This window comes from Ascaphus truei, chromosome 7, assembly GCF_040206685.1.
Source record: "Ascaphus truei isolate aAscTru1 chromosome 7, aAscTru1.hap1, whole genome shotgun sequence".
Lineage (NCBI taxonomy): Eukaryota > Metazoa > Chordata > Amphibia > Anura > Ascaphidae > Ascaphus > Ascaphus truei.
In genome coordinates, this window is record NC_134489.1 from 9,036,424 (window position 1) to 9,055,685 (window position 19,262).

General features: G+C 48.3%; 1 protein-coding gene across 2 annotated transcripts in view; it reads right to left on the minus strand.

Annotated features, from left to right (window-relative positions):
• The window catches only part of ITPKC (inositol-trisphosphate 3-kinase C), a 101,158-nt gene that overhangs the window by 37,265 nt on the left and 44,631 nt on the right, over positions 1-19,262 (minus strand). For both annotated transcript variants that reach the window (XM_075606956.1, XM_075606955.1), the window contains exon 2: positions 9,376-11,291. In XM_075606956.1, coding sequence (XP_075463071.1) covers positions 9,376-10,977 — 1,602 coding nt within the window. In that variant the 5' untranslated portion in view covers positions 10,978-11,291. The remainder of the gene's footprint in view (positions 1-9,375; positions 11,292-19,262) is intronic.

The window sequence follows — 19,262 nt, forward strand, 5'->3', positions numbered from 1 at the left end:
AATGAGCACACAGTGTCACTTTTTGCCTCAATAACCATTTTTAACATGGTTCCCTATAGGCTTAAGCTTGCTGCATGGTCACAGCTTTGAGCACAGCCAGGGTTAAGGTGCATACCCAGAAAACCACCCACAGACAGCTGTTTCGACCTTGATGGGTCTCATCAGATATATATATATATATATATATATAAATAATTTTGTGAGCATTTAAATCTCTACAAAGACCATACTGGATCAGCACTCAAAATGTAAATCAAAGAAAATAAAGGACTTTCCTTTTGATCTCACCAAGTTTCTTTTTTATGGATCACAAAAAGCAGCAATACAGAAAAAAATCAGCCCAAGGAAAGCCTAATGAAGGGGCCAGGGGGCCTTGAAACGTTGCTGTATTATGCACATAGAACAGTGTGTCTGCTAACTTTTCCTTTCCCCGTGTGCTCGGATTTTTCCAGTATTGCTTTTTTTGAGAAATTAAAAGAGAAACCTGGGGAGACCAAAGAGAAAACGTACGTCCTTAATTTTCTTTGATTTTCTTTTTGAGTGCTGATCCAGTTTGGTTGTATGCATCTTGCGGTATACATGCGGGATCATAGCACCTCCACCTGAATTATAGACGACAGGGCGAGAGCTAGTTCATTATTTATTTTTAGCATTTACATCTCTGCTCATTGAAACCCCATTTGCTACCTCTGCTAGGAGACTTTCCATGCACCCATTACCCTACCAATACAATGTTGGGGTGAAAATGTCTAATGTTTCAGCTAGAGAGAAAAATGTCTCTAATAGATACTTACTCGTTTTGCCAGGAGGACAAATTAAATTAAGCTAGCACTTCTTGTACACAGAGAGAGGACAGGCATGACAAAACAAATACGATTATCTAAATACACGGATCCTCTGTCCTGTATGTATAACTCATCCTCTTCTATCCGAAAACTTCCCACGAGTTCTGTTTCAACTGAAACGGCCTCAGCCTTATACAGGGGGGAAAATCAGATTATAATCGGATCGCTGAAAAGAGATTTCACCTCACATTAAAAATGTTCGAAAAATAAGGATTCAGTCGCAAACATCGCCGTTATTATAATTGCTAGAGTAGCAGTATTTTTCCCCGTCTGTACATAGAATTTTGCAGGCAGAGGTTCTGCCCGAAGAGGTTTGTGGCTGGGTGACTTGCCTCAGGTCACAAGGAGAGTTGCCACTGGGATTCAATCCCGGTTACACACATCAATTAAAAATGCAATTGTTAATGCAAACTGTAGCAGTAAGGACTCGTGAAACAATGCGCTGCAGGTCACCCCCCCCCCCCCCCCGCCACTTCTGGGTAGCAAAAGGGTTAAATAAGTTAACTCGCCTGAGACCAGATCCACAGAAGGGTACTAAAGAAGTAAAGGGGTGCTAAAGCTTAGCTCCCTTTTGTGAATCTGGACCATGGTGCCTCAGTAATTTTCAATTTTTACAAACTGGTTCATAGTGGGAAAACAAAAAAGGTAAAAAACATGATCACATGATGTGAGTTTAGGATAAATTACATCAGTAAAAAGTAATAGATAGATATCTATCATCATCTTCAGCCTTGTCAATCCACTGATGGATGAAGCCTCAATGATCTTCCAGGCACTGCGGTTGCTCCAACAGACTCTCTAATTCCATCCTCGTATCTTACTTTTGGTCGGTGTCTTGGTCTTTTAACCTCTCCTGGAATCCAGTTGAGTACCATCTTTGTCCAACAATGATCATTTCTTCTTGCGATGTGTCTGGCCCACTGCAACTTTCATTTCTTCCCCCTTGTGATGACGTCACAGGCTTTTTTGTCTGGTTGCATTCCTTCTTGTGTCTTCCGGTAATTACACATACACACAATCATTCCCAAAATAACCAGCAGCCCGCATCTCTATTAAGGAAGAAGGTTGCTTAAGCCTCTGAAGTGGGAATCTGTTCAATAACTTGATGACGTGCATGTGGGGAATTTTCTGAACAGGAAACGGCTTGAAATAAAAAAAAACAATGTATATAAAAAAAAAAGTGTGTAAAGAACAAAAGAAACAAACAAATAAATATGTAAATACAAAAAATCTTTAAGGTGGGGATAATCATACCTGGAAGACTCGGCAGGAGGAGCACGGTGTGAAAGACACGGCAAGATTTCCCACGCGATCTATTGAAAGGCCCTGTATGATCACCAACATGCAGGTTCTAACTCACTGTAGTGTTCACTCACAAGAATCCATACGTATATGAGAAAAGATAGCCACGTGAGGTCACCGTGGCACACACATGAAGAGACCAGTGAGCTTTTAAAAACTCTGTACACGTGAAGAGACCTGTGAGCTTTGAAAAGCTCTGTACACGTGAAGAGACCTGTGAGCTTTGAAAAGCTCTGTACACGTGAAGAGGACACCTGTGAGACTAGGAAATCTCTATTACATCTAGTAATGTTATTCTTTGTCCTATAAAAAGCTAATGCAATCTACAATGAATCTGCCAAGTGGAACCATTCCATTTTTGTACCTAAGCTCCCCAGCCTCTGAAGAATGACAATGTCAAAACACTAATGTAATTATATGTATTTGTATCGTGTTCTGGGATTCGGTCGGTCGCTTGACAAACAACTGCAGATTTCACACTGGTATTAAGGATGTCATGTGTTGAGGATTACAAAGGCTCCTCACCTGAAGGAACTTCCAAAGCCACAATCCCCAGTGCTTTCCAACTTCCGAGAAGTGTCCCGGGAAATCATTCTGGCAGAGCCGCTTAAAGAGGGCATTATAAAAACGTTTGTTACGTGTAAACCCTTAACTATCCTGTAATGAAACACATGATATTGTATATTTTAAGCATTTTCCTTTTCAGGAATAAACAGCAATTAGTTAAAGGTCCATTCACTTGCTCAATGGTTTCTGAACGGCGTCATATAGTCCTAAAACAGAGCCCAAACCCTAAATTAACATGGCTGCCGGTACTCACCAAGTGAAATTAGTAGACATCAAAGAACCATGTCTGAGAAGCTACTTTAATGAGGATCTTTGTAGTCTGCATGGAAAACAGCTCTGTGCTGTCTGGTGGGGAGGACTACAGAGGTTATTCATTAAACTGTGAGAATGGCGCACGATCGCACAGAAACTCCCATTGAAGTCAAATGGGAGCCTCCATGCAACAGTGACCCAGCAGCACTCTGCGCTTAATGAATAACTCCCTAAGTGAGAATAAACAGGATTTGCCATGTGGACACTGCAGGCTTTGGGCCTTTTTAAATACACATTCTTTTGTTACTGTCGCCATTCAACGGGGCTTTATAAGGGGATCTGCTGCTTTAATTTTTAGGATGTCGAAATGCCTCAAAAAATCAGAGATTTTTGACTGAAATGAAAGGAGCAATTTATGAACTTTTTTTTTTTAACCTAGCAAGGGGTCTCCCGAGCTGAACCCCATTAATTTCAGTAACGGGGTCCACCTGCTTCCCAAGATACTTAACTCCAAAAGGGGAAGCCGTTTAAAGCCAAAAGGAAACCGAACCTGATGCCGTCACCGCTTCCTATTGGCCCGCAGGGTAGTCGAGCGGCTACCGGCACCCCCCGAAGTACCCCCGGAAGCACGGGATCCCCAGAGCGGAAATTAATGGGGTTCAGCTCTTAGACCCCTTGCCTTCAAAATGTTACAAATAAAAAAAATGGCCAGCTTGGATTATAAAAGGCAACGGGGCTGTAGCTTCACGGATTTTTAATCCAACGGCGATTGGAGAACAAAAGAAACACACAAAATACAGGATGTTGTACGTGTTAAGTACTTCAATGTGTTGTGACTGCCACTTTACATAGCATCACACTGAGCTCACTTTCATTACAGCTCATCTTAAACAAGGGAGGAAAGCTGCACCTTTAATGGGAAGAACTATAAAAAGAAAACCTGTTCTTGTAATTGAGGAGCAGCGCTGAAACTCCCTGCAGACCTGCTCCAGCTCCCCCCCACCCCAGCACGTGAGCGCCCACAAAGGGAACGAGAAAAGTGCTCAACGCGTGTTGGAACGAGAGCGCAGGAAAAAGGAACCCAGTTCGAGCGGGCAGGAAACAGAGCGTAAACAGGTTTAAATCTCCAAGAAACAACACTGCAATAAAGAAACCACGCACTCACGTGTGCGGACCGTATCAGATGACGCAAGGAGATGTGGGGGTTTTTTTGCCTATACAAAAGCAGTCTGCATCATTCAAGATGTGACAGACTTCATATAATCTACATAAAAAAATGTAAAACAATGTAAAATTGATGTTGGAAATGTTTTTGTTTTAGGGGTTCTTTTGATTCATTAGTGCCGCCGATTGATGGAACCTCATCTTTAAAACACCCAATATTACTGTATCTTATGGATTGTTCAGTGCAGCTGAACTTAAACTATGATTGATGCCTTTAAAATTCACACAAGTATCTTTAAATACTTTCAGAATATTTACTCTGTGTGTGTTGTATCCTCATAATTAGGGTGCATTTTAATGACCTCTCCCCCCTTACCCAAACCCTTATCCTAATTGGCTATATAGCTTGTACTAATCCACATAATTGCAGTGGAGAAAATCAAGACCGACAATATCTCGCCATTCTGTGCTTCTATTGCAAACAAAAACAAACGCCCTCCGAAAAGGATCTCACGATACCATCCCAACTAAAAATATATTCCTTTCTTGCATTTCTGTCACGGTCATCGGTGGTAGGGTGGACAGACTCCATGGGTTGCAAGTGTCTTCTGACTGCCACTTTGTGGTGGGAAGGACAGATGTCCTTTGTATGTCCCTGTCACCTGCTGTGGGAAAGGCAGACGCCTTCTGTATCGGTCACCTTACGGTAGGAGAAACATAACCCGTGGCCGAGAGGTCCAACCGGCTGACAGTCACCTTGAACATCTAAATGACGGGATCTGTGTGTCCGTGTTAGCATGTGGTGAGCATTGGATCACAGGTCACTTCTACTTCACTGTGGATGGAATGAATGGACATGCAAAACCTACTGCCCCTCACTGAATAGGAAGGCGCTTGGAATAGAAATGACACAATTCGCAGCTACAGGTCAGCCTTGGTGAAAATAAAAGGGAGCACATCTTTACTGAAAGTGTTAATGCACCATCTGAGCGAGATAAAAAACACACAGCCACAATATTAAAGGATACCCAGCTTGAATGTCGTTGGGCCCCATGTACATTTGCTAAAAATATTACATTCTCTTTTTAGATTATTTTGTTAAAAAGCAAAGTTTTTTAAGTAAATTCTTTCAACCAATGGTTGAAGGCATTAGGGACTAAAAGAGTTTTATGTAATGCTTCATTCTTTGAACCCCTTATGCACAAGTCCCTCACCCCTTGCTATTGGCTCTATCATTACTGGTGGGAAGAGGAGGGGGGATTCTCACTGTAGTGCGAGAAAGTTTAAGGGAACAATGTAATATTATTACCCACTGAAAGGGTCTATCATCTTAGCAGCCAGCAGATGAGATGCTTTGGCCCAAAGAATACATTAAATTACCCTTACTTAATGCCACTAAATATAAAGAAGCACGGACAGGTTGTCACAGGGAAGTCCAGTGACAACATGGACGTTCCCATAAGATGTTACATCAAAAAAGCCCAAAAAGAGAGTCTGCAGGGCAACATCTCGCAGGCCCCTCTACTCACTGAAGGCCGCAGTACATATTGTGCATCAAGATAGTCGCAGCCACAGCAGAAACCACTTCTCTTCTTTGGAAAGGAGCAACAAAATCAGAAGAGAATTTTATGGAAATTACAGCTGACTTAAGTCTTTCTGACTGTAGGGGACCAAAGATTTGCAATGCTTTGTTAGGCCGCGTCCATACTCCCCGCGACAGTGCTCGCAACATAAACAAAAGGCCATACCTCTGTGAGGCAAGCCATAGAGCGCGCACGATGAAGCGCGATTCCCGGGCAGACAAGATTTGATTTTGTCGCACGAAAGCCGGGCCACGTGAACGATTCAGCCAATCACGTCGCATCACGGGCACGCCTCCGACACGCCGCAGCGATGCCCCCTCCCCATCTCAAAGGCCTGTGAGGCAGGCGTCCGCCACACGCTCCGTCGCGTGCTCGCCTACAAGATCCGCGGCCTAAGAGGCCTGTGAGGTTTGGGAAGAAGAGACCAGAGAGGTTTGGATAGCTCTGTACTTGCTGCTGCACCTACAATTAAATGTTCTTGTTGTTTCGTTAAAAGCTTACACAGACTACATACAAATAAGCTACTCTTCTCCGTGAACAACATAACTAATGGGACCCGTTTCAGTACACTATGAGTGAGCACAGAGTTTGGGGAAAATAAGTTTCACTCCAAGGGGAAATTTGTCTCAAAAACACTAAAAAGCTATTTTTTGTAACATACATGTACAACTGTATTTGCTGGTTCTGTCTAAAGTGTGTCCAATTCGTGAACCCCAGGTAGAGCAAACCGCATTGAGAAACAGATGTGTGTGTAAACAGAAGGGTTTTCTTACTGACTCAGAGATCGGGGCTTTGGGACAGGCTGCAGCCGGTGACTGAAGGGAAAGTACTGTGGGATAGCCCGGCCTCTGTCTGAGGTTAACTTTTACAAACGTCTCTCTAAAAACATCTGTACACAGCTTCAGATCCACTTAGAAAGAAGAGATGAATGCTCAGGGTGACAGCGTATCACAAGACAGATGGATGGATGGCAGACTTTCCGTTATATGGGGACAGAAGTGTATGGCTTCCAGTCTGTACCTCACACAGCCGATGACTAACATGTCCCGCTCAGCACAGAATGACACAGGTGAAGATGGGACACCCAGGTCTGTCCCTCCCCAATGCAGGGTGACAGACTGACTGCAGGCCCCCCATCCCACCATATTATGACACACAGAAGGGACCTATGAAGCGTGCCCCCTCCCCAGTGACAATGGCAAAAAAAAAAGGATCTTATGACACGTTCATTCCTTCCCCTGCACATATGGACTGGGACATTAAAGCAGCACTTCAAACAAGATCCTACGTGTTTTTTTTTTTTTTTTATAAATAAATCAGTTCTGTACTATGAAAAAATACTTGTAGCATAAAAAAAAATTGGAATGTTTTAAAGACATTTTTAATGTTTCTAATGTAGGAAACATTTCTAAAGTGACAGCCCCCTCCCCTTCTAATAGGCTCTGGCCCGTGAGCCCCACCCTCTCTCTAGCAGCACAGAAATTGTATCTAATAACTTCCCAATCAATCATATTCCAGGACTACATTTCCCATAATGCTATGCAAGAACTGAGTTAAATAACCCAGAGCAAGCGATCAATTATAGGTGAACGGATCGATCTGCAGCTTAGCTAATCACTTGCCAGTGTGCAGATTGTATTGATGAACCTTTTGAATAGGAAAAAAAATATATATATAGATTGATCTGCAGCTTTAAAGCAGTGAAATTACTCTGAAACTACAGAGTAAGAGCTTGTATCAGTTCAGATTGAAGGAACAACCTAATGGCACTGCCTCTGCAGTGGGTAAACCTTTGGCAAATCAATGTCTCGCACACCTATAAAAAAAGATTGCAAGCACTAAGGCGCAGGAACCAGAGAGTGAAGTTATTTTGCACAGTACAACACTATACACGAGATGAAAACATATTACAAAACATTATTATTAAACACAAGACGCAACTCAGGAGAGGAGGTAATGCCAAAATGATGGGTCTTTCCAGATTGGTATCCTGTCCCTAGAAGCAGGTCAGGGAACAACCTACAATTGTGCCAGTTGATTGAATGTGTGTGCATGACCCCAATGCCGATTGCGCCTGGATGCACTAGGCACACACAGCCTCGCGTCCCCCCGTCACCAGATACACACCCGAAAGTGCGAGGAGAGCATAAAGCAAGTGCTTCCACTAACATTGCTGGCAAAACATCACAGCCTCAGAGTTTAAAAGGCACGTCCGGCACAGCTGACCGAGTGTAAATGTATTGTTCTGCTCAGACCGGTCTCTACTGGTGATAGCAAAATAAGAGAAGCTGTACGTGCTTAGCAGAGCATCTCAGGAGACAGACGATGAGCAGTACTACTGTATTATACCAACACACACACACACACACACACACACTTCATGCTAATCCTCCCCATAGACTTTAACATGCTGTAATGTATAATAATGCTACGATGTATATTAATGGCGAGTATCTCTATGCGCTGATAATGAACATGCTGCAGAGTACCATATACACCGACAATGAATATGCTGCAAACTCTCTCTATACACTTCTACCCAGATGATAATAAACATTCTGCACTGTATAATGATGCAAAGTATAGACGTCCGCCCCCATATAATGAACATGCTGCACTGTATAATGATGCAAAGTATAGACGTCCGCCCCCATATAATGAACATGCTGCACTGTATAATGATGCAAAGTATAGACGTCCGCCCCCATATAATGAACATGCTGCACTGTATAATGACGACAAGTATCTCTACACTTGGTTTGCATGACTGGTGTGTGCTTAGATTGTAAGCTGTTCAGGGCAGGGATTTCCTTTCTTATTGTCCGATTTTGTTGTTTGTTGCACTTATTGTATTACTATTCCCTGTACACTCTCTCTGTTGTAAAGCGCATAGTTCACTGTGGGCGCTATATAAATAAGTATATACATACATACATACAAAAGGCAGTTGCTTCTGAAGAGCAAACAGAGCTGTTCATATGAATGCGCTTTTCTCTCACTAAAACAAACAGACATGCAGACAATGGTTAGTACCAGGGCAGGAGATGCTTATGGGTTGAGGCATCAGCCTATCAACTGCAACAGGCCCCGCAAATGTAAACACAGGCATGCCATCTTTACACATCGCCTCACCTGGTGGGTTGGCACGACACTACCACCTGAATAAGTCCCATTCGGGCCAAATCTGTGCCATACATAAATATATCCTCAAACAGATAGCACATTTGTCCTATACCCTGGATAGAAAGAATGGCAGGGCCATATATGAATTATTCTTAATTACTACATGGTATAGCTGTGCCAAGTTTAAATACCGCCACATATCAATTAGCACTCATATGTAGATAACACCACTCGTCTATAAATTACCCCTCATGTAACCATGGCCATGCCACCCTTCAATACCCACTCATGTCTGGCATGGTCACACCAACTAATACTCAGACAGTATTTTGTCGTGGCCGAACAGAACATGCTACATAGAGATGTACAGCCACAGACGTTATTACCATTGTTAACGCAGCAAGTCATGTTTAAATTCTGCATGCATGAAGGCGACAACGCACGTGTTACCATTATTTCCAATGGCGCAACTGCCTGTAATAATGTGGTCGCCTTAAAATGCATAATATTGTCCGCTACACACGCATGTATATACTCACCGCAGCATAGGGGTCGTTGGGGCTGCAGAGGAGGTGGTGCAGGCCGTTGGGTTCGGCATCGCTGCCCACAAAGTCGTCTTCCGACTCCTCAAAGGAGGAGGCGGACGAGAGGCCAGAAGAGCTGGACAGCTTGCGGAGGAAGAGGGAGGGCACGGGGGAGCCCCCGCAGCCGCTGTCCGAGCAGGGGGACTCTGCATCACAGGGGAAACGCACGTCCAGGGACCGGCTGCTCTCAGAGGGTTGGGGGGACACGGGGAGGCAGTGGCTTGGGCTGGGATCCCGGGTGACGATGAGCCTGGGGATGGAGTAGTTGTGGGTGTCAGACACAGGCTCGCTTGGCGCCTCTTTCTCGCTCATGTAGTCTCGCAGCAGTTTGAACTCCAGCAATGGGGGGCCCCGCCTGCCCCGTGGTTTGTCTCTGGCAGACTCTCCACTCCGGTCTGTGCCGGCCAATGTCTCGGGGTCAGGAGGAGTGACTGTCAGTCGTAAGTGGGTCACCCCGAAATCCCCACTTGCTGCCACCTCATTTGAGCGGGGGAGGCAGTCAGAGGCTAGTGCCCAATGGTTGTCTCTCTTAGGCTGTGCTGTCTCTGAGCATTCTCTCCCATCCAACGTCACCCCGGAGAAGTCTAGCCCAGCAGTCCTAGCCCCACTGATGTCTCGCCTACTTTTTCCTGTCTCCTGTTCACACCTCTCTCGTCCGAACATGTCTCTTTCGGACACTTCGCCTCCAGCCTCCCCTCTCCCTGTTCTCTCTGGAGTCTCGCTTCTCTCCATACTCTCTTTTCTGGTATACTCAATGGAGTCTCTCCAGGGCTCCCTATTCCCCAAACTGTGCTCCCCACTGCCGCAGCCGTCCCTCCTGCGCTCCCCACTCCCGCAGCTGTCTCTTACACACCCCAAGCTGTTCTTCCCAGGCTCTTCAGTCCACAGTCTCTCTCTCCCAGGCATCTCCATCTCTGAGCCGCCCTTGGACAGATCTCTTCTGCTCCGCTCTCCCTGCCCATCCAGTCTCATGTCAGGCTGCACAGAGCGCAGTGCTGTGCACACTGTTGTCTTTCCTGTGCCTATACCAGCTGTGGTAAAATCTTCTGCCAGCCCTTGGGATGATGTGCCCAGCAATGTACCAGCAGCTCTGCTCTCTGTATCCGCAGGTATACAGGGCACCGTGCCCTGTATAGAGCCCACGTCTGTGCCCAGTGAGATACTCTGCACCTTTGCAGTGGGTGCTATACACAGCGCTTTACCATCGGGTGGTATATCATGGGTTTTGGCTCCTGTATCTGCAGGTATACTGTGCACTGTGCTCAGGGTCAGCGTTGTTGTAGTAGTGCCAGAGGATGATATACCCAGCGCTGTGCCTCCTTGTATACTTCTCTCTATACCAAGCTGCTGTATACTTTGTACTGTGCCTTCAGGTATAAGCCTGTCAGTGGCTGCCGGTGATATATCCGGTGCTGTGCTTGTTCCTGTCCTGTGGCACGCCTTGGCCGCGCTCCTGTGCTCCCCGGGCTGCCTCCGCCGGACACTCAGGCGCTTCTTCGTGACTCCGTGCTCGCACGGAGCCGCAGCCGATGCGCGATGCGAAGATCTTTGTCCCATCGCGGCCGCCGTGCGCGTTGCCTGGAGACTCTCTCCGCCTCCGGCAGGGGGAACGTCACGGCACGTTTCAGCCAATGACAAGGGAGCAACAGGATCGGGGAGGGAGTCTCCACGAGTGGGCGTGGCTACAAAAGGACAGAGCGTGTCAGGGAACTATTTTCAGTGGCGTATGGACAGGTACAGTTCTGTTATATCTGTGATCCTTCCGCGCTCCAGCTGTTCGGTAACAACAAATAGTCCCAATAAAAAATAGAAATGCCAGTATACCGCTGCCAGCTGCCGGGCTGTGTCGCTTTTATTCGTACATGGATCCTCTGTGGAAATGTAAAAAGTAGGCGGTTAGCGTAATAGAATTGACATATAGTTAAGAGGTTATGCAACAACGTTTCCTAGCTAAAGAATTGGTGCAAAAAAACAGCACCAGATTTATCAAGGGGATGAAGTCCCACTGCTGGAGCTGTCCCCCCCCCCCCTTATATGCTATAGGGAGACTATGGTGGTAACATATTTTGGACATGAGCTCACCTCTCCTACATAATGTATTATAAATACAGGTAGTCCTCCCTATCCAACGTGTCACTTTACAATGAATGGCATATCCAACGCTTTACAATGCCACCCTATGGGCTGTTTTTCGACGCCTGAATGCGTTATCCGACGCTCACCGCCACTGATTAACATGGGACTCACTTTACAGCGGTGTCACTATCCAGCTACCTCCAGAACGGGTCCCGCTGGATAACCGAGGACCGCCTGTATTACTGTTATTTATTCACTTCACTCACGTTATTAGATTCACTTTGTCGCCATTTATTACACTTTGTCAAAGCGCCGTTCAATACCACTTTGGGGTCTACAAATTATCAGGGACAGGCTCACAAAGTGCTGGGTTTATATCTTATGTAGCACAACCTCCTGATGACATACTATCAGGGACCGGTTCAGACAGTGCTGGGTGTATAATGTAGGGTATTTTTTATTATTAAAAAATAAATGTAAAAAAAATGACATTATGTGATGTAGGGTGAGCTCCGGACTACGGGTGAGCAGGGACAGGCTGAGGCACAGTTGTTGATATAAATAGGCTTATAAGATATCCATCCTACAGAGCTCTGCACAGTTTTCCAGATACAAGAGATGGAAAATGTTAAAGCAGAGATGTCTGAGCTTGCCCCTGTAATACATGGCCAGGTGGCTGGGTTTAGGCTAGAGTTACTCGAGTCAATAGATGTACCAGCTGTGACACAATGAAGTGCAATCTGCTGCAAAACAGCTGCATAGTGACTCACCGCCATGTCTACAACAACTGGGAAAGAGGTTTTTATAGGAATGACTAACTTCACTTTCCATGTGACACACAGTTTCAGAACCACTCCTGAGCCCCACGGCCTGCAGGGACAAAGTGACCGCCTGTGGCGGGTGAACTGTACAATCAAAGCTGCCATTCATGGTTGGTAAGAAAAATAAATATATCAATATTAATTAATATAATGATGCAGAGTATCTCTATAAAGTTTCACCCCAGATAATGAACCTGCTGCACCAGAGCCAGATTAAGACCCTGTGGGGCCCCTAGGCACCAAGACTTTTGGGACCTTTCCTGGAGGCAGCCCTCCTCCTCCAGTGTCGCGGTGCCATAATGTTGCGGCGTCATGTGACATCCCGTTGTCATGGCAACGTGTCACCATGTGCCGTCGGGTTGCCATGACAATGCAATACTGGAGGAGGAGGGCCGCTTCAGAGAAGGTAAGAGACACCCCTCTCACACACCTTACCTTGGGTGAGGTCCGGGGACTCGGCAGCTCCCTCCTCCGGTCGGGCGGAAGTTGGATTCTGGCACCGACAGGAGGAGGGGGAGTATGGCAGAGAGTGACCGCCGGGATGCTGCATGGGGAGCTGGGGGGCCACAGCACCTGCCCAACGCAACCTACAGAGGCCCCAAGGCAAGCAATGTCTTCATATTTAATGTATAACCCTGTTCACCTAATGTACCCAGGTATTTATAACCATGTATCTGTCATCATAACTCTCTGACCAGGACATACTTGAAAACGAGAGGTAACTCCCAATGTATTACTTTCTGGTAAACATTTTATAATTAAATACAAATAAATTAATGTGCCTAATGGGTAATCCGGCACTGTGCTGAACTGTATAATGATGATGAGTATCTGTATACACTTCCACCCCCCTAATAATGAACATGATGCGCTGCATAATAATGATGAGTATCTCAATACACTTCCACCCCCTGATAAAAACAATGCTGCTCTGTATAATGATGATGAGTATATCTGTACACTGATAACAAATACATGGCACTGTATAATGATGATGAGTATCTTAATACACTTCCAAATCCCTGTTGTCAACACCCTGTACTGTATAATTACATTGAGGGCCTTTATACACGAACAACACTGTGTGTGTGTGTGTGTGTGTGTGTGTACGCAGGTCCCCTGTGGTTCCCTATCTCCCGTTGTGGCTGTGGAGGTGCAGGGTGTGTAGGCGAGTGCCGGGTAGATGCGGTGGGGACTGGAGCGGCGATCTGGTCGCCAGAGGCTCCCGGTGGCTCCCCTTGCAGGGTGCCACCATATTTAGAGTTTGCGCGCATGCGCAACAGGGCTCAAGTTGCGGCGGCTATTAGGAGTTGGCGCACATGCGCAGTGCAGCTTGAGGACGGCCATTGCCCACTTAGCTCCGCGTGTGGAACTACAATACCCAGCAGTCCCAGGGGATGCAGAGATCAGGTCATGCAGAAGCAGCCAATAGGGCGATCAGATTGCCCTGCAGGCAAGAAGATAGATTTCGCGCTCTGAGACATGCCAGGCAGTTGGAGCTGGGACAGGAATGGGGTAGGTTGTGTGCAGGGTGTCTGTTGCCCCTGCACTAGGCCAGAGACCCCCCATAGGCCCCAGATACGCCCCGACTCCCCTCAGCTTGTGGTTGCTGCAGGGACAGGCCATAGATAAGGACGCCGCCCTGTGTCAGGGACACAGAAGGACGCTGCGCAGCAGTTGCGGCCTGTGGTCTGGGACCAGACCACCACCGCAAGGCCCAGAGGCTACCTTCACGGTGATATTATCCATGCCGGAATTCACCCCACATGGAGGCAGAAGCCATCGCGGACAACGCCGTTGGATCAGCGGATCCCTCACCTTTAGTCGGTGATACCAGGTGCTGGAGCATCTGGAAGGTATCAACATTCCACAAGTGCACCAACAGTACACACGGGTGTGGGCAGCGCTGTCACACACACTTTGGGTGGGTTGACTCTGTGGTCACCAGGGTGGTTGGGTGATGTGTTGTTTTAATTTATAGTTCACAAATAGGTGCACATTATTATGTTATATTTATATTAATATCACAACCCCTATATATTATTTTTTAGGTTTTATATATTTCACAATTGTTTCAACGTCATTTTGGTGCTACTTTCTACTTTTCCTTTGTTCTCATATATATATATATATATATATATATATATATATATATATATATATATCAAATAAAAAGATCACTTGTGAGCACATTCACATGTCTTAGACAGGTCTGCAACCCCGTCTTTCACCATTATCCCCAGCATACAGTGCTTCCACTGCAGCAAGGGATTCTGGGAAATAACATGCAAATGAGCACACCGTGTCACCTTTTGTCTGAAAACCATTTTTACATAGAACCCTAATGTAGCCATGCTGTAAAATGGCTGCAGTCATCTCTCCTGCTGACAGTAAGGCCTGGTAAGTTATGGGCATGCCAGCAGTAATTATGGAGGTTTGCCCTCACACCCTGGTGAGGTGCCCTATGTATGGATGGGAGTGGTCACAGGCTCTGACTCCACGGTTAGTGATGTCAGAGTTGTGTCAGCCCCAGAGGATACATAAGGCACAGCACTGATCAAAAGTGAGAGCGAGTTGGAAGTAGAGCGAGTTGGAAGTAGAGCGAGTTGGAAGTAGAGAGTAAGAGTGTGTTGCTGAGTTATGGAGTTAAGAAGCTGTTAGAAGGACAGTGTTGGAACTGTGACCAGGGACCTGGTCACAGGGAGATATCCCTGCGGGGATAGGGAATCCCTACATTAGGAGAACTATACCTTTCAAAGGGAAGTACGGTGAGCAATGGAGGGCTAAATTCACCCATTGTGGAGGGCAGCTGGCCCACCGTGCAAATAAAGATGTTCCTGTTAAAAGATACCCTCGTGTGTAAGTGTGGAGTGATTACGCAGGGGGCTGCACCACAGAGGAGTTCCTCACCAGGACCATCCACAAGCTCAAGCTGGGATCCTGATGAGGTGGAGGCGCTGCACTGGATCTAGGTAGGACTCAAGCACACTACCTCAGCTGCCTGTCTGGGTTGGCAATCCCCAACACAACATCATGCGGGAGACTCAGGAGTCCTGTTGCCAACAGGTGCACCACCAGACATCACACTGTAATGGGGACTGGTTAGACCACAGGGGCCAATATGAGATTGGGTGGGTCAGGCTAGTCCAGAAAACCCGTTACATTTGGAGGCGCTGCTGAGATAGACCTGTCAACAGGACAGGCTTTTGCTAGGTCACTTGGAAACAGGGAGAGTGTCTGCTGCCACTTTGTGCTGCGTTGGGACGGACCTAGGGGTAGTCAGGGGGCTGATGGCGTATTGTCAGTTCGCAGGGACGACCTAGGGGCCTGAAAGGAGTTGGGGGTTTGGAGCCGGGCTATAGCTGTCCTAGTCACCTTGAGGTAGTGCTAGTTGGTAGGATGCCAGAAGGGATAGCCTGCTAACGTGGTCAGGAATCCTGGAGAGGGTCTGCGCTAGGCTAACCAAGATAGGTAGACGCCCAAGTACTGCATGGAAGCCCCAGAGTACTGTAGCCCATTCCAGACCACTTACCGTAGGGAGCACAAACTGTGAGGAAGGAGATACAGCAGACACTGAGAGAGTGAGCCTAGCCTGAGGTAGTGCATACACGAGTCCAGCCTACATTAGGTACACATGGTGGTGCATCAGGGAAATCTTTATTGTGCTGGTGTGATGGCTGCCCCGCAGAGAGGAGCCCCATGTACAATCAGGACAAACCAAAGATGAATACAGCGACCGCAAGAATGGAGGATCCGCGCAGTGTGGATAGTCCAAATTTGCGACCGAAGGCTGATGGGGAGAGCACACCTGGCGTGCGTCCCACTGAAGAACAAGCTGTTGTCGACATGTCTGTCACAAGCCTGCTATGGAGTGGAGTAAAAGCCGTGGCTGCCCCGTTCTGGTCCTGCCTAGGACAACGAGGCGCTACCCTGGAGGACTGTGTTGAGGACATTGTTATAACAGGAGGAGAACACAGTGAGAGTGACTGTCAGTCGGCATACAAACATATGAACGCTACCTCATTCATTGACCAGACTGACAGTGCTACCCAAAATGGCGGCTCCCGCTTCCCTGGGAGACCGCGTGGGCCGATGGCAGACTATTCTGCAAATGCACAAGTTACAAAGAATTGGCCAGAAGCGGCGCCAACAGGAGAGCCCCGCCCGCATGGGGGGTATGGCGCGAAAGCTGTGGCCGCGCCTTCATGGACAGTAAATCACTCAGCCCCAGTGCTGAGTCAACCGATTAGTCTATGGGACCCTCCCCTAATATCAACCAGGAGGAGTGGTTTCCAGCTATGCCCCGTGGGTATGAATCCCGCGGGCCCAGGAACTGGTGCGCTGACGGCACAATTACCAGAGGTAGTTCCGGCAGCTGAAATCGTGTGTAAAAAAGAAGGATACTTTGCACGCAAGGCAGCTGAAAGAAAACGGCTGGAATTGGCGGCAAAAGAGGGACCCCACCCTGTTGGGGATAAGGGCGCGAAAGCTGTGGCCGCGCCCTCTAGGACTGAAAGAGGTGCGGCCTCAATTAAAGGACATCCTATTCCCTTGTGGGACCCGCCCATAATCGCTACACTTGGGGGCGGATTCCAATTGTGTCAGATGAGGGCGGAGCTGAACCAAGGAGTGGCTGATCACCCAACCCCTGTTGGTCACTCACGCGGAACCAGCTTCCAGAACAGACCAGTGTTAAAAGTGGCTCCCACCAAGACAATGGCCTGCTCCCCAGACATGAACCGGATGGTATCGACTCAACCCTACGCAGTACCAGGGGGGGTACTAGGGATCCGTGTAGGGGACGCGGAGACAGTAGTGGGCCTCTGCCTGCAATGCAGACTGCCCGGCGACACCATGGGCACGGCGGCGCGCTGTCCCCAGTGTGGCACACAATACCTGTGGCCGATGCCCACGTTTGTGCCCATTCAGACCAATGACCCAGGGGGGAATTCGGCTAGGCTGTCCGCCGAGTCCCCCGGTGCACTATGGACCAAGGGTGCGGATCCAGAAGAGCGTGAAGTGATCGGTCAGGCTACTGACCGAGAGAAAAGAAGGCGGTCGCCGCGTTCGGCGACCCCAAGTACCCTTAGTGCGGATCCCTCGGACGAGGGGCCTAAGGAGTTAACCAGTACCTTAGTCTGGCCGGTGGCGGTGTCCTGTGGAGGGAATGGAATAAAAAGACCACTTACCGGAAGTGACAGCGGACGGAGCCGGGTGTCACCGGTGGAGCAGAGACCGGAGAGGCGGAGCCCAGCTGTTCTCGGGACCGGCGGGTCCAGTGGCAACGGGCGATCCACGCCCAACCTGCGGACTGGTAAGGATAGTCCTTGTCCTTGCCAGGCTCCGATACCACCGCTAGAGGAGGAGAGGCCGTGCCAGGCCAGGACGGCGCACGTGGGCGCAGGCGGACTTCCGGACATAATCGTGGAGGAAGAGATCCCGCATGGGGGTCCATCCCAAGATGGCAGCGTATCCGACTCCAGCGATGACGGCGTTTCCGGCGGAGGTGGCGGAACCAGCGGAAGTAGAGGACACGCGTCTCAGCGATCGGGTGGTGGTTCCCGATCGACTAAAAAGACCCGGAGTAAGCGGCGGACAGAGAAGGGTGAGACGCAACCGGCGATACCACTGTCCAGTGGTACAGGACAATCTGATGACGGCGAACGGGTCGGAACTCCGCGGCTGCCAACTGCATACCCCTACGCCCAACCCCACGCCCTAGATAATGCCCCTGTCCCAGTCACCTGTTCCTCGGGGATCATCATCCAGTTTGGGGGTGTCGGAAGGGTCCTTGGGGGTTGGTGAGAACCGGACTGGGGAGAGACTGGGCAGCTTTGCTTCTGAGGGTGGGTCCAGGGGAGGAGGACAATTGGGACAAGTATCGAAGTCCCGGTGGGTGCCTGAAGAGGCGGATGTACCTTCTGGGGAGGCCTCAAAGCATGAGAGGTGGTCCAGGCCCCGTTCCGCAGGGACCTCTGGGGTATGTTCCTGGGGGGGTACCGATGAAGGAGACTCTCAAGAGTCTGGGCCCGAGAAGCCTAGGGAGACCCGTTGGTGGGCGCCCTTATTTGAGGGGTACGTGGGGTGGATGGACCGCACGCGGTTCTTGTTAGAGATGGATGACATCGTGGACTACTGGTGGGCTAAAGGGAAGTTCACGCCCGCCGAAAGGAAAAAGGAGATGCAATTCAGGTGGTTCATGATAGGCAGGAATTAAATAGAACTCATGGGCCCTGACATATTGTCCGACCCTGTAGACCCAGATGAGCCCCTGTCCTGGGTATTATCAGGGAGAGCGGGGAACGCCAACCTAACTAGGAGTAGTCGGGCTGAAAGGGCGATCACTGCAAAATATAAGTACTCCCATGGGTTGGAGTACCCGTACGTCCCTGAACCCCTCATGCAGGAGATTGAGGATAACAGGGACCAGTGGTTAAGGGAGACCATAGAGGAGTACATGGTCAACAAGGGGGGAGCCATTACTGGTAGTAAGGCAGAAGAAAGGATTGAGCACCTGATAAGGGTATGGAGTATCGGGCGAAGTGTGTACAAACATAAAGTAATGTACCGGCCTGAGAGGGGTCTGCCGCGCACTTACAGTGTGACGGTACTGGACATGGGGGGTTGGGAGGTGAAGAAACCCGATCCCCGACACTACTATTAGGAGGTACTGGGTAGCATTACGCGGGTTCGTGGCTGCTGGTCAGGGCGTGCTTGGCGCAATGTGACTTGTTGTTTTATTATGCTAATACTAATAATGTGTTCCATTTTACAGTGCTTCCTGGGGAAAGGTATTCAAATTTAGGTCCCAGCCGGGGACGGTGGGATTCACCAGGGGGAGAATGTAGCCCGCTGTAAAATGGCTGCAGTCATCTCTCCTGCTGACAGTAAGGCCTGGTAAGTTATGGGCATGCCAGCAGTAATTATGGAGGTTTGCCCTCACAC